The 14647-nt window shown below is 33.0% G+C and overlaps 1 protein-coding gene across 1 annotated transcript in view; it reads left to right on the top strand.

Moving 5' to 3' along the window:
* The window catches only part of LOC100186021, a 15763-nt gene extending 1282 nt beyond the window's left edge, over positions 1-14481 (top strand). Inside the window, exons 3-30 of the mRNA XM_018812058.2 lie at positions 548-686; positions 888-935; positions 1121-1218; positions 1628-1809; positions 2179-2470; positions 2784-2957; positions 3281-3431; positions 3739-3933; positions 4249-4449; positions 4506-4869; positions 4997-5131; positions 5497-5646; positions 5717-5883; positions 6145-6401; positions 6646-6859; positions 7100-7300; positions 7785-8197; positions 8572-8745; positions 8944-9130; positions 9509-9625; positions 10124-10261; positions 10851-11031; positions 11446-11670; positions 12111-12350; positions 12748-12910; positions 13492-13606; positions 13887-14058; positions 14379-14481. Of these exons, the coding sequence (XP_018667603.1) occupies positions 548-686; positions 888-935; positions 1121-1218; positions 1628-1809; positions 2179-2470; positions 2784-2957; positions 3281-3431; positions 3739-3933; positions 4249-4449; positions 4506-4869; positions 4997-5131; positions 5497-5646; positions 5717-5883; positions 6145-6401; positions 6646-6859; positions 7100-7300; positions 7785-8197; positions 8572-8745; positions 8944-9130; positions 9509-9625; positions 10124-10261; positions 10851-11031; positions 11446-11670; positions 12111-12350; positions 12748-12910; positions 13492-13606; positions 13887-14058; positions 14379-14481 (5196 nt within the window). The remainder of the gene's footprint in view (positions 1-547; positions 687-887; positions 936-1120; positions 1219-1627; positions 1810-2178; positions 2471-2783; positions 2958-3280; positions 3432-3738; positions 3934-4248; positions 4450-4505; positions 4870-4996; positions 5132-5496; positions 5647-5716; positions 5884-6144; positions 6402-6645; positions 6860-7099; positions 7301-7784; positions 8198-8571; positions 8746-8943; positions 9131-9508; positions 9626-10123; positions 10262-10850; positions 11032-11445; positions 11671-12110; positions 12351-12747; positions 12911-13491; positions 13607-13886; positions 14059-14378) is intronic.
* Positions 14482-14647: the final 166 nt, after the last annotated feature.

The following is a 14647-nucleotide window of genomic DNA, read 5'->3' on the forward strand; positions in this document are numbered from 1 at the left end:
ATATTTCAAAAATCAATATATAGTAGAGTGGGGAAGATGGGACACATTTTTATTCTATTTTCTCGCTCCATTTATTGGTAGCAAACAAATTAAGTTCAAAGAATTATAAAACCGTACTCTCACGACTTTAATAAACCGTTGTTAATTGTTTAAAACACGATCAGGATATTTGTTTACTGTGTACCAAAGGTGTCCCATCTTGCCCCACCCTACTATATATGCCGTTTGTGGGGTGATGCTATTAAAAAAAACTTTAATGAAATATATTAAAGTTATTTACCGATTGTTAAAAGTGGTTGAAAGGTATCCTATCTATAACCCCACCCTACAATGTTTATGGGTCAGTCCGTATTGTTGTTAAAGTAACATATATAAAACAAGTTAACACCAATAATACATAGGAATTAAAACCTTCATGTAGTAAACCCTATGTGTTTTGAGTTATGAAACTACCAACGTAATAACTTAAAAACACGTGAATGATGTGTGCGTAGCCTATAGTTTACATCTCGAACCCAAAATCAACGTAAATTTATAAGCGTTACAGTGGAAGGGAGAATCTCTTGTATACACGATCGTTGAAAGCATTGCTTATGTCAGTGGAAACTATTATAGATTCGATTTAAGTTACGAATGTGTTTTCAAGCCACAGGACTTGTTGTTCCAGAAACTACTTCATGATTCAAGTACGTTTGTTCAATGCATTTTATAAGCCACCCTTATTATATTTGTTACTCCGTGTTGCTTACTTCTACACGATTTAATACTGTAAATTATTTAAATTGGAGGCATTTTAAATTGTTTTTTTTTATTGGGTGTGCTACGTATTCTCCTTAATGGTTTAAATGTAAAATAGTTCTCTTTTTCACATATCATGTTTGACTTAGGTGATTTATCCGGCGTTGAAAGTTACTGGAACAACAACAAAACAAATCGTAAGTAGCCTACTTGGAAATATTAGCTACCTTGCATATTAGTAAACATCACGTACAAAGATAATGGTTTAAACGCTGTATTACAGCCATACTTGAACTACTTTATATCCTTTGTCTGCTAGAAAAACTGCTTTCGCTTAATCACAACCATATTAAGACGTAACACAACATTTTTCCCTGATTAGATGAATGCTCTTCATATGCAAGCCAATTTATTATCCCTGCTATTGGAACATCAGACGTTACTCTTCACTTTGCAACATCGAACACAACAGGATCGCAGGTGCTTCAGTTGTAATTTATGAAAATATATTTTTAATTACTTTTTAAGAAGGTAGAGTTGTAATATGGGTATAGTACAATTGCTTGCTTGCAACTTTGTGGGTAACTATGTTTGAGATTTTTTGTTTGTATGTATTGCTGACAATCTAGAAAGCCCTTTTGTGACCACCAAGTTGGAGCAATTGTTGTTAAGTGTCTTACCCAAGGACATATACGCCCACAATGGTTGCAGTGCCGACCTTGAACCCATTACCTCTGGGTTAAATGCATACGTGCTAACCAACTGTGTCACAGCGTCGAACAGTATGTTCAAGGGTTAAATCATATGGTAAATACTATTCTCAATGTTTCCTTGGTAAATAAATGCCATTAACCAAAGTTAAGTACTCACAAGCAAACTAATATGACAGGTTCATTACTCCACACTGAACAATGCAGCACTCAACACAAGCAGTATTAGTCAGTTTTCATGGACACACGACTTGTCTAATGTATTAAAGTTAAAAAGAAATGAAACAATTTTAGATCAAAGTGGTATTCGGGTAACAACCGAAAGTCCAGTTCGTGTGGTGGCTTTTGTGGAGGATAATGGGTGAGGTTTATATACTTGTGTTTGTTTTATTTATTAAACTAAACATTTAAAACCAACTTAATGAAGTTTTGCAATCTGGTTACTGTTTAGTTTAACCCTATAGGATACACCGTAAAAACCCTTGACCCGAATTGAGCGAATCCATACCGTTTGTTTATAGCAAAAATCTTAGGCATAGTTCACAGGACACCTACGATAGTTTGTCAGCTTTAACTTCTTCTTATGATCCAACCTCTATGTCTCTATAAGTCACCTGTTTTAAGTAAAAAAAAATAAGATTAGGCGTTTTTTTATTGGCTTTGTTGATAATTTGTAATGAATATCTATAAGGAAATGTGATTAAATTTGAACATTGTGCAAACTTTTCAGGAAAGCTGCATCTTTCTCTGTCCTACCGACATGTGCATGGGGTACAGAGTATGTGTTGATAGCCTACCCTTCACCGAATACTTCTGTGATTATTATAAGTGATGCACCAGACACTTCTGTGGATGTATTTACAAAAAATGGGACTCTAATAAAAAATATCAATATGACATCATCAAGTGCTGTCCGCTTGGTGGCGGGAGAGAGTGAGCTTGGTTTGATGTCTGATTTAAGTGGGCTTCATGTGACTTCTAATAAGAAGATTGGAATCATCAGTATAATGGAAAATGCTCAGGTAGTTGTTGCGTACAATCCATTTTTACAGTTGTTTATAAATTACAGTGTTTTACATTGTTGGTTAGTCTTATGTGGACTATTCTAACTTTTTAGACACTCCAACTGTTTTACCCTTTTTATAATGTGTTTTTTTTTTATAACAAATTAAACTGTCTGCTTAATCAAGTTGGAAGGTAAAGCGTTAGAGGCTAGTGTTTACATGATATGAAGGAGTTTTCAAATGTGGGTTGATTGTTGGGTCTAAATTTGCAAAACTATCATTTAAATTCTCTGCACCCTAGCACCATGCTAAGCACCTTTTCTTTCCGCAGGTTCCCTTTAACAGTTCCGCTCCGTTAACCACAGATCACATGGTTGAACAACTTCTCCCAACATCACTGTGGGGATGGCATCATACCTTCACTAGTGAAGCCTCCCATTTATCTGGATCCATACTTCGTGTGGTGTGTGCTCACACACCAACTACTATATTGATATCACTATCAGTAAGTCACCTGCTTGTAACAATTGCACTAAAATTTGTAAAAAACATAAAGTTCTAAAAATTTAAATCTGACAGCGTTTAATTTTAAATAGATTTGATTAGTGGGTGGTAAGTTAAAAATTGCCGCTTCCACCTTTAAATTAGGAATTGTGTTTTTTTGCATGGTTGACCAATTTGACTGTTTAACATAACTTTGAAGTCTTCTGTAGTTGTATAAATAAGAAGAACCTTAAACATTAAATTTAAACTGTGAACAATAAGTTTAATTTAAACAGCAAATTTGAAACATTAACATGAGATGTAAATTATTAAACTTTCATACAGTATGTAGATAACTGTAGCACCACCAACCACACCATACCACCTTACTCATTCATTGATGTTCATCTTGCTGCTGGGTCAACTGGAATCGTAAAAAGTGTGGATGGAACTTTGTTTTCTGTTGTCATGTTTGGAAAAAGCAGTCCACGACCAGGTTATATATAGACCCTAGTGTTTCTCAACCTTATATTGTTAGGACTAATATGGTAAACTTAACAATAAGTAGCGAAATCTTGGTCCTTGTTCTGATCTGCATTTTAATCTTTAGTGCAGCTTCTTGTATGCATAAATTAAAGCATTTATTTATAAGACAATTGAACAGGTGAAATGTAATAGAGAATCCTACAATATCAAAAGTTTTTTTAATAGATATATGATGATCTAGGAGTTCTGTAAAGTGACCTAGTAAATTTTCACATTTTAGTATACTTTATAAAAACTATTATCTTTGTTATTTCAAGCTGCATCCCGTTCAATGATGAACAGCGCACACAACATGCTTCGTAGTTTCCTGCGACATTCAATACCACCAGCATCATCTTTCCCATATATGACAATCATTCAACCAACAAGGAGTTTTTACACAATAGAAACTGTTCCACAGTTTAAGAAAGCAAAACATTCTTCTATTAACTTGGTGTCTAGTTCACCACATGGTAAACAAACCTATTTTATTACAAATATTTACATAAATTGGGGATGAATGTTAAACTGTATAAATATTTAAAAAAATAATAGAAAATTTGAATAACAAATATTTAAACAGTACCTGGATACTCATGAGAATTCAAATAATTTCAAACATGTGTGATTTTAAAATTAGTTATGCACAAATCTATAACGGCAATAATTTTTAAAGTGTTTTGTTTCATCTATTGCTTAATTTCCTGACACCTGTATTGAATAACACGGTTTATAATAATACAGTTACATGGTGTTGAACAGTTGTGTAATATTGTTGCGTAATACAGATGTAAACATTCTTGGTTTACCTACACTACCAACATCATGGAAAGTTGTATGTCACGATATCCACACATTCCAACACTCTGTTGTCAAATCTGAGTTAAATTTAATCACCTCCACAACCTTATTTGGAAGTTCTCAGTATTCTCATTCAAATACTTTCACAACTGGCCACACAGGATCCATGCTGTTTGATCACACACAAGGTAAGTGCGAAATTTAACTTTTGTCGTTTTTCTAATTTAAAAAAAAATTGTTACAGTACAATATACAACAAATCCAACTACTGTGACATCACAACCGACAACTGTGACATCACAACCGACAACTGTGACATCCCAACCAACAACTGTGACATCACAACCAACAACTGTGACATCACAACTGACAACTGTGACACAACCGACAACTGTGACATCACAACCGACAACAGTGACATCTCAACCAACAACAGTGACATCTCAACCGACAACTGTGACGCAACCGACAACTGTGACATCACAGCCAACAACAGTGACATCACAACCAACAACAGTGACATCACAACCGACAACTGTGACATCACAGCCAACCACAAATCCTGTAGTTTGTCAAAACGGTGGAACAATTATACAGAATCTAAACAGGTAAAATGTTAATACTGTGAATACTAATAAGTTTATATACCTTTTGTGATACATAGACATATTTGAAAGCTGTTTTATGCTTTTATGGAGGAATAAAATCAGCACTTAAATGTTCCTTTATTTTTAGCTTGACTTGTTCATGTTTGAATGGATTTAATGGCGCTCTGTGCGAAATACAAACCCCCCCACAAGGTGGTGTCTTCATTGTTGATGTCACAGGAAATATTGATGATTTATTTCCCGACAATCAACGTAAAAGAAGGTAGGAATTTTTTGAACTGATAATCTATAAGTTAACTGAAACCGGATATTTTGAAAATTATTGCAATGACTGGTTTATATCTTTAACTAGCTTGTGTTACACTACTGCATCTGCAAAATACTAAGTATACCTAATAATTGTTAACACGAATGTTTAGATGTTTTGTTAAATAACATAAGTTGGCGAAGCTACTGAGATAGTTTGATTGAATAAATTTATCCTTGGCTTTGTGGAGCAACGAAAGTGTATAACCTGGGGTTCATATTTCATACACCATGTGTGTTAAAAGTTACCTTTAATACGTGAGTAATAGCAACTTAGTCCGGTTAAGATGACCAATTTACATACTTATATATCTGTTACAGATCAACGAACAGTGGGGTTGTAGTTGAGCTTGTCGACCTTGGTGGAAGTTACGCACTGCGTGCAAAACGTGGCTGCCCTGATGGAAAGTTTTGTAATGCATGGTTGAATGTGGTTGGTGTGGTGGTGCAATTTGTCCCATACATTGAAACGTAATATACTTTAAACAATATGTTTTACAAAACATGTTCAGTAACACTGACTGTATCTTTATATTTTCAGTTATCACAACTTCTTGCTGGAACTTGTGAATTCATCAACACAAAGTTACAAGTTGTTAAGTAGCTATGATGGAAGACATGTTGTTTATAATCAGGGTTATAAGTTGTCAAGTTCAAATACCAGCGTTGCTATCTTCAAGTTCTCTGTGGCAAACAATACAACATCGGGTGATTGACTTTTGTTTTCTGGAAATTTCGAGATCACTTAATTTTCTAAAAATATTGAAATTTCATTGCTTATTTATTCACCTCTAGTAAAAACACAAAGGGTTTGAACTTTGGGACAAATGCCATAATGCAAATCGTATAATGAGGTTTTTATACACCTGGTGCCTACTTACAAGTAGCAATGCTTTGATTTCATAGTCTAAATTTTTTTTTTTCGGCTTACAGTTTGGACAACTCATTAAAACGAAACTTTCATCACAGATTCATCATCTATATATCAAAACTACACAAGATTTTTAGTTTATTTCCCAACAAAAAATGTGTCGGGAGTATCCATACCACTCGAGGCACATGTGAGCAATCGGTCGTTTACGATTTGTTTATCTTTTCTTGCATTCTCATCTTCAAAGTTGACAATCCCAACTTTCCAATTCTCTCCATCTAATATTACAATGCAGGAGTTTTTGCATTCTACAGGTTTCAGAACTTATAAAATTCAATACAGCAACAATACTGAGGTTAGAAAACATATCGTATTTTAAATCTTGAATCTATTTTTTTGGCTGTGTAATTTTAATAATTTACTACAAATCTTAAACAGCTGATATGGCAATTGTTTTCGTACTGGCTTTTTCACTCCTTAATTTTCGATTTGTATTATGGCTGGCAGCACCAGTTAGATAATTTGTATGATAATTTGTTTTCTTGTACTTCATGGCTTATCGATGTGCTTTGTTTATTTTAAATACAAAATATATTCAGATTGGAGTATCCAGCAAATACATGGGTTTGGATAAAAATACTTGGCATAAACTTTGTGTTCGCATGAGTGACAACACTGTGGAGATATTTGTTGACGCTTTTCGGTTACCACTTCGCGTTGATAGAGACGTCTTGCAAAATTTTATATTTCATCAAAAATGTTTAGTGATAATTGCATATTGTGATGGAGAAAATGAAACCAACTGTTTCGCAGGTGCAAGGATGTTTAGAAATATATGGTTTGTTGTATAACCCTCATGCTTGGTAATTTAAAAGTGACCTTTGTTATACAAGTTGATTTTAAATAAAGGTAAACACCTAAAAATACTATTTGTGGTAATAATATTCTGCCAAAGTTTAACTGTGTCATACCAATGTTCACTTCAAATAAACCATTAAATTATTTCTGTCAATAAATTGATGAATCCCATTACACTATATTGTGGTTTTCCAGGTTTTATTCAAAGCATTAACATCTGGTCAAGTTATCTCAGTGATAAAGAAATTCATTCTGTATCTACATTCATGTCCATGTGTGGTATGAAACACACACAAGTTGCCTTTACCTCAGATGATTCGAAACAAGTTCACAACATCACCATGCTAGGAGAAAATATCAGAATGTCAACACAATCTATCCCAATCTGTACTTGCCGTAAGTTCATGTTTTTGAAACCCCAAATGTTATGGTGTATATAAAAAAAATTAAATATGATTTCTCATCCTTCTGATTTTTTAAACCAGCTTTTTGACTACCATGCTTGTGTTTTTTCTGTTATATTATTATGTGATTTCAAAGTTAAAAATTGAAATCTATAAACTGAAATTTAACAGTTCACATTTAAAACTTTCATTTCTTATTCTTAACCCCATAATTCTGTGTTGGTTTACCGACTTTTCATAAAATGTATGGTTAGTTTAATAGCCATGTAAAGTATAAACAGTTTCATTTCTATTAGTTACAAGTATTCAGCATTGAATTTCATCAAAACACTTTAAACCCACAGTTGGGAGATATTTTGGACCGTTTTTAAATTAAAGTGATTTGTTATTTGAATTAAATCTGGTTTTAGAAATCTATTTATATTAATATCTCTTGATAAAATATGTTCACTGAGCCTTAGATACACACAACACAGGTTACTGCCCTCAATCATGGAGTTTATACGGAGATTCATGCTTCCACACCACACACCCACAACTGTATGATGAAAGTCAAATCCGAGAAACAGAAGTTTGTGTTGCATCAAATCTGGTAGCAAACTTAACAAGCAACCAAGTTATGGCAGTCTCAAGCTTCTTAGACGGCATTCACACCATAGAGAATGGTTCATATTATGCCCCACATATAGATAACACCACAGTGAAGTTATGTTCACAGTATCTTCCAACTAAAGCTGCCAATCTTACTGAGTTGCAACATTGGCCAAGCTTGGTACCAGGTACTTTGCCTCAACCACGAGAATTTAAATCAACTCGTGTTGGTTGTAGTTTCTCATCTGCTGTTTGCCATCAACAATCTGGAACTTTTCAGCCATCTGTTAAAGTCCAGGTAATCAGTTTTTTCCCATCACCAACTGTTTTTAAACAAAATCTGCATTATTATTTATAAACTAAGTGAATATGTAAGTTTTGATGAAACATATCAGGGTTACTTTTTATCATTTATCACACCGTAACGAGGTATTTTATAACTCACAATTTCAGCTTTACTCTGCTCCAATCTAGTGGGTTGATTAAACTGGTAGTTATGCAAAAAATAATTAAAATCAATGTTCCACATTGTTACTAAATTGGTAATTCACAAGTAATCATGTGGTGTATAAAACCGCCACGTATGGTGTGTAATACGCACCTGTGAAGTAATCTTGAGTTACCCGCCAAATAAGTGAGACAAAATTTATTACAGCTTACCTCCTTTTACAGGTGATATTTTCATTGAATTCTTTGTGTTCCGAAAGTCAAGTAACAGGATATCGTGAAGTGTTGGTGATGATGGCTAAACGTGTAAGATCTGTAAACAAAGAACTTTGTTTCATTCACCGATCATTGAATACAACATCTTCATTTTGTTCAGATGACTTAAACAAATTTATTCAGGTTAAACATGCTTTTGTGTGATGTATCATCTTGAAGTAGGCTAAGGGTTCGTAAACTTAGATTTAAATGTTTTATAAACTATTGTAGGTAAGTGAACGTTTTTTTACAGCTGAGACTGTTTACTGTCACACAGTTTAAGAAAAAATGTTCAATTTACATCATCCTTCCTGTAATAATTGATAAACTCAAAACATTTAGTTCACCAACAACCTCACTTCACTACATACAAGCAATTTGTCGACGATGAGTGGATTTATTCAATCTATGACATCTAAAAGTGATCGAACATTTGTAATTATCGCTTCCTCTTCAATATTCAACAAAAGTAGTTCATTGTTGAATTTGAGAAAGGAATTATCAGGCTCTGGATCTTTGTTTGTGTTGGGTGAGTATCTGCATTAACCTAAAATGTTAATGCTGTAATACAATAGTTAAAGCACTTGCGTCTAAACAAAAGAATATGAACTTTAAGACCTGATGCTGCGATTATGTTAGGCCTGTGTGTCTTTAGACAAGACACTTAGCATCAACTTTTCCATTTCAGTGGTGTCTAAAGTCCAAACTATCAGCTGTACAGAAAAAAATCGTTTATGGTTATTTGTTAGTGAGGACGTTATGCCTGAAGTCACCTGGTGTGCAATAGAACCTCAGGGTTATATCTGGTAGTTATCTTGCCCCACAAAGATAAATAAGTGAAACTAATCAGTAACCAAACATAATAAACTTGTTGTCAATTTCACACTATGTTTAACTTTGGTTACAGGATTGTGTTCAACCAACCAACCTTCAACACAATATTCAACCAACATACAACTTAATACTTCACTATCTGTCGATCAAGAATCAAAACTAAAACGAAAATTTGATGACTTTTTATGTGGTGTGTATAATTTTGGCATAATAAAATTAAATGACTGTAAATACTATTTTTATATATCTGTTATCGAGATCAACCAAGTATATGAACATCTGTTTATAGCTTTTTCTTTAGGCATTTTGTATTTAAAATAAAACTGTATGCATAATCTTTAAATATCGTTAACCTTATTAATATACCATTGAGAATTGTTGGTAAAATTAGAATTTGAAGTGTGAAAATGATGTGACAATGGTTTGTTCTGTGATCTTGTTTACTTATATGGAGTGAACAGTAGTCGTGGTACCCCTGCATCTAGCCAAGTGGATAAGAGTTCGATGCTTGATACTGCTGTATCACTATGTGACAAAACTTTGGTCTTTTAAGATTACAAAACAAATGATTGCAAAAAGGTCTTTATTACATGTACAAAACACCTGGCAACAATAAAACATACAAACATATATTAATAGAGTTATGTTCGAAAATTATCTTTTTTACAAAATTCGATTATCTTTTCAGGTCATGTAGAAATAGTAAATGATATGTTGTCTCCGTGTGATTCATCCCCTTGTAGTAATAATGGAACATGTCAAGTGAATGGTTCAAGTCATCATTGTATTTGCATGGAAGATTACTTTGGAAAAAGTTGTCAATACTGTGAGTGGTCCTGGTCATTATAATTTCTAGCTGGTTAACTTGATTTGGTTTAGTAATGAAACACTTACATTTTATTTAACTTAGTACTTTCTTATACTAAATTAAATCATTGCTTAAAAAAGTAGTAGGACAGCACTTTATTAATTATCTGACTTAGTTTTTTTTTAGTCTGAAGGTATACCTATCACAGTGCGTTTTTTGAGAAAAATAAGAAAAAGCTACCAGATCATATTTTTTAGACAGTCTATGTTCAGCAATTAGTTTTTTGTGCAATAATAAAAGTTGATTCTGCCATTGTTTATTTTTTAATAAGGATCTTGCTCTCCTACCACACTAATGTTAGCTGCCATATATTAGCAAACAATAGCGTTTTTACGATTATATGCAACTGTATTTTCGTCTTCCCACAAGCGATTACCAACGTATACAATCGTTATAGTCATTTAAAATTGCAATAATTATTAAACCTTTAAAGTGCTGGAAACTTTTTAGTTTTTAAATGATTCTACATGGTAAACCGTAAGTTTTTACTGTAACCTAAACCCCATAAGTTTAAGCATAGTAACTAACCATGTTAAATTTATTCCAGTGATGCCAGATATAAAATGTGGATCATCGGAAATAGTTGTTGATATAGATGCTAAGTTTGTTAAAGATAAATCATCCATGGCATTCAACAACAGTTCAATATTTTTTGATGGATTTCAAGACCTGGATCATTGTAATTCTAAATCCACTATATTGAACATGCATGGTGATGCAGTGTATAAGTAAGTTACATTTATTTCAATGTTGATTACTTGTTTATACTCTTATAAATAAAGTTATAACTTGGGTTACATATTGCACACCATATATAAAGCCTTCCTACACCACATGCTTGTTACAATTCGCCAAGTATGCGACTTTGTGGGTGATAGTTTATGTTTATTGTCCTGCATGACAGAATGACTGAATGTTTGGACAATGTATTAGTGACCACTAAGTTTGTCCAATTATTATTAACTATCTGGTCCAAACATCCAGTGCATACAATTGTGCCAGCATTGAACCTTGAACCTGGTATCCTCTAGTAAAGTGTCTAAACTCTANATACTATGCATGATCTGTTTTTTTTTATGCTATTAACAATAAAAAACACTTTACTAAGTGATTAATTCCATGCTGTTCTTAATTATTCTCAGACTAAAAGTTAACCTCCCATTTGTTCAATGTGGGCTATATGTTGAAGTTCATGATAGCATCATAACAGTTAGTGGATCAATATACCAAGGTCCTGTGTCAAGCAATCCACTTGTTTCCTTCGCAAGTTTTATTGGAAATATAACTTGTTATTATCAAAATAAATACCACGTTGGAATGGGCCCAACTAATATAACAAAAAGCTACAAAGTAACTGACAGAGACAGGTATGTTGTTCCTTACGTAGTTTATTCTGTTTTATCTAATGTAGAAATATTCTGTGGGTTAGATCTTTGACCTGACATAAGATTTATGCCAAATTTGGTTCATTACCCTAACACCCATCTCGCTTATGCATGTTGTTCATGTGACCAGCGCAACCAGCCAACCCAAGCAGTCACCATTGTCACTCAGTCCTAAACAAAAAGTAAACTTATAAAAATTCTTTTAAATCCAGCTTTAGAATATTTGTATTGATTTTTGAAAAAGCTAAAAAATATATGCTGGAGTTTTCTGCAACTTTCGTAACTATTTTAAAAGTTTTACCAGTTACTTAATAAAAATTGGACACAGATCTAGGGGATTGAAGTTGTATAACCCATGTCTTAACTATATCCTGTGTTGTTTAATTCTTGCCTTAAATTAAACAAAAACTTTTACATTACAGCAACTACTTTGATCTTCACGGCTCCGGGCAATTTTTAATCGGCCTTACATTTTACGGAGACGTGAACTTTGCTAATAAATTACCTAACGATCCACTCATGGTGGTTGGATATCCCATCTATGTTCTCATATATGCAGTTGTTCCAAGTGACACAAAGTTATATGTGCAGTCATGCGTTGCATCACCTGATACAGTATATGATCCTAACTCGCCAAGAATTGTTCCATTGATCACTAACAAGTTTGTTTAAGCTTATAAGTTGTTTTATATGCACCATTTATTACATTATTAATCTGAACAGACACTCGGCCTTTCTTTAGTCATAGTTTATAAGACATGCGATATACTACAGGAAATAAAAATATATTTTCAATTTGTATCCCTAAACAGATTTTCTTGCTGCTGTATTAAAAAGATTGGATTTATGTTTTTTTTGTTTAATCCGGTCAATATTTTTACATCAACATTGTAGACCTGATCTCAGCCTTTTTGGTTTAACCTAATTATAGAGTTATTAACGTTTTCTTATATTAGCAAAAAAGGAATATCTTTAAGTGACTCTGTGTATATTAGTTCCATGAACCACCTTTTCATTATGCAATGCAGGTATTTAGGTTTAACATTTAATTATTTTCAGTTGTTTGTCAAACTCTGGTATTCCGACCACCCTGTTCACGGTTGAACGATCAAGATTAAAGTTCAGTTTTATTGTTTTTCGATGGAAAGATAGAAGTTCTGATCGTGTCAATATTTTCTGCTCAGCACAAGTTTGCCAACTAACTGATTCAAGTTGTATGAAGGTATCTTGTTATTATTAACCAACCACAACACACCATGTACAATTCCTAGTTTTAAAAATTTAAATAATATTTTAGCCAAGGAAAAATGAAATAAAACTCTTTTTGTTAAAATGTTGTTATTTCTGGTTATCTGGTCTGGCCAAACTTTTAAAATGTTTTTGGTAACTAGGATATTCAAATAAGTACTATTTGCATAAGTTTGTGTGTTGGCCATTTCGTAAGACAATAATTCATAGTAAATCCTGAAAAATTAAACTTCCTAATTGGCAAATTCTAATCTCTAATTTTGTACATCACCCTGCCGTCATTTAAAATGGTAAATTGTTCATTGTTGGAAGTTAACATTAATCATGTGATGTTTAACTAGAAGTGATGTTTCAATTATGCTTAATTGTAGTAAGGTGTTAGAGCAATGCTTTTAATGCACCCCCTGCTTAAACAATTATAGCTGATTTTGTTGCACCAATTACTGTGTGGATTCAGGATCTCACACGTCACAAGTTCGCTGACAGTTAAAGTGCTGTTATTACCACTGTTTTAAATGATCTAAGCATAAAATAATTTATTTCCTAAAAAAATAGAAGTGCCAAGGTTCACGGAATCGCCGAGCGTTTGATGAGAAATCAAACAACCAACTTATTTCCGCTTCTATTCGAATTGTTGAACCAGAAACAACCTTAAATAAATCTGCTCAAGGTTTGTGTATGTGTTGGTGTGAAAACTATCTTTTTACAACTGGTAAAAATAAGTCAATTTTTATATTATAAATTTATTGTCAAAAACATTGTTGTGGAATAAAATAAACAACAAAACAAAAACAAAGTTTTGCACCAGATGTATAAAGCAACCTTCAGTGGTGTGCAATAGTAATTTTCTTGTAACTGTGTTATACCTTAAGTTACCTACTACACAAAGATAAAGTTTGTTATTATATTTATGCCAAAATATTAATTAAAAAATAATTTTCTTCTTTTAGGAAACAGGACTTTAAATAAGTTGTTACCAACTGAAAGTTTTCTTCAAAATGAAACTTGTTTTAATTCGACTTCGTTGGCATTACTTCTGTTGATAACCTTCATTTTCTTTTCCATCATCATCATAGTGATTCTGCATTTAACCAGAACTCAAAGTGCAGGAGAATGTGCAAAGTAAAACATAACATAAAATTTCATTTAAATAAACAATGTTAAATTGCCAACCTTTTACAAGCAGTCCCCAACTCACTAACTACTAGTTCTTCTTTAAAGAGGCTTATAAACACCCACATGTTTACATATGTGATACCTTGTCTGTGAGCATGAGGTGTATAAAATAAAACACCTGTGTTATTAACCAAAATAAGGTAACAACAGAGAATAAATAAGTTACACTAATTCATCATTTATGCAATATAAGATCATATGCAGGCTACATTTGCCTGCTCACATAAGAATATGTAAAACAATTTCAAAAAACTTTATTTTTACAGACATGTACAAAGTCGTTACTATGGTGGGATTCGTATACCAGGTTATTTAACCCGAATTGAATCAAATACCAACGGTGAGTTAAACATACAATGTGTTTTATAATAGTCTTTTCATTTCTTGCCCAATGCAAATGATAAATTTCATGAAGAAGTATTTTCCAATGTTATTTGTGCGTCAAGTCTGTTAAATCTCTGGCACCATGAATCAGTGATGACACTAGGTAATGGGTTCAGGCTTGTCTCTGCTACCATTGTGGGCGTATGTGTCT

This window comes from Ciona intestinalis, chromosome 5, assembly GCF_000224145.3.
Source record: "Ciona intestinalis chromosome 5, KH, whole genome shotgun sequence".
Taxonomy (NCBI): Eukaryota; Metazoa; Chordata; class Ascidiacea; order Phlebobranchia; family Cionidae; genus Ciona; species Ciona intestinalis.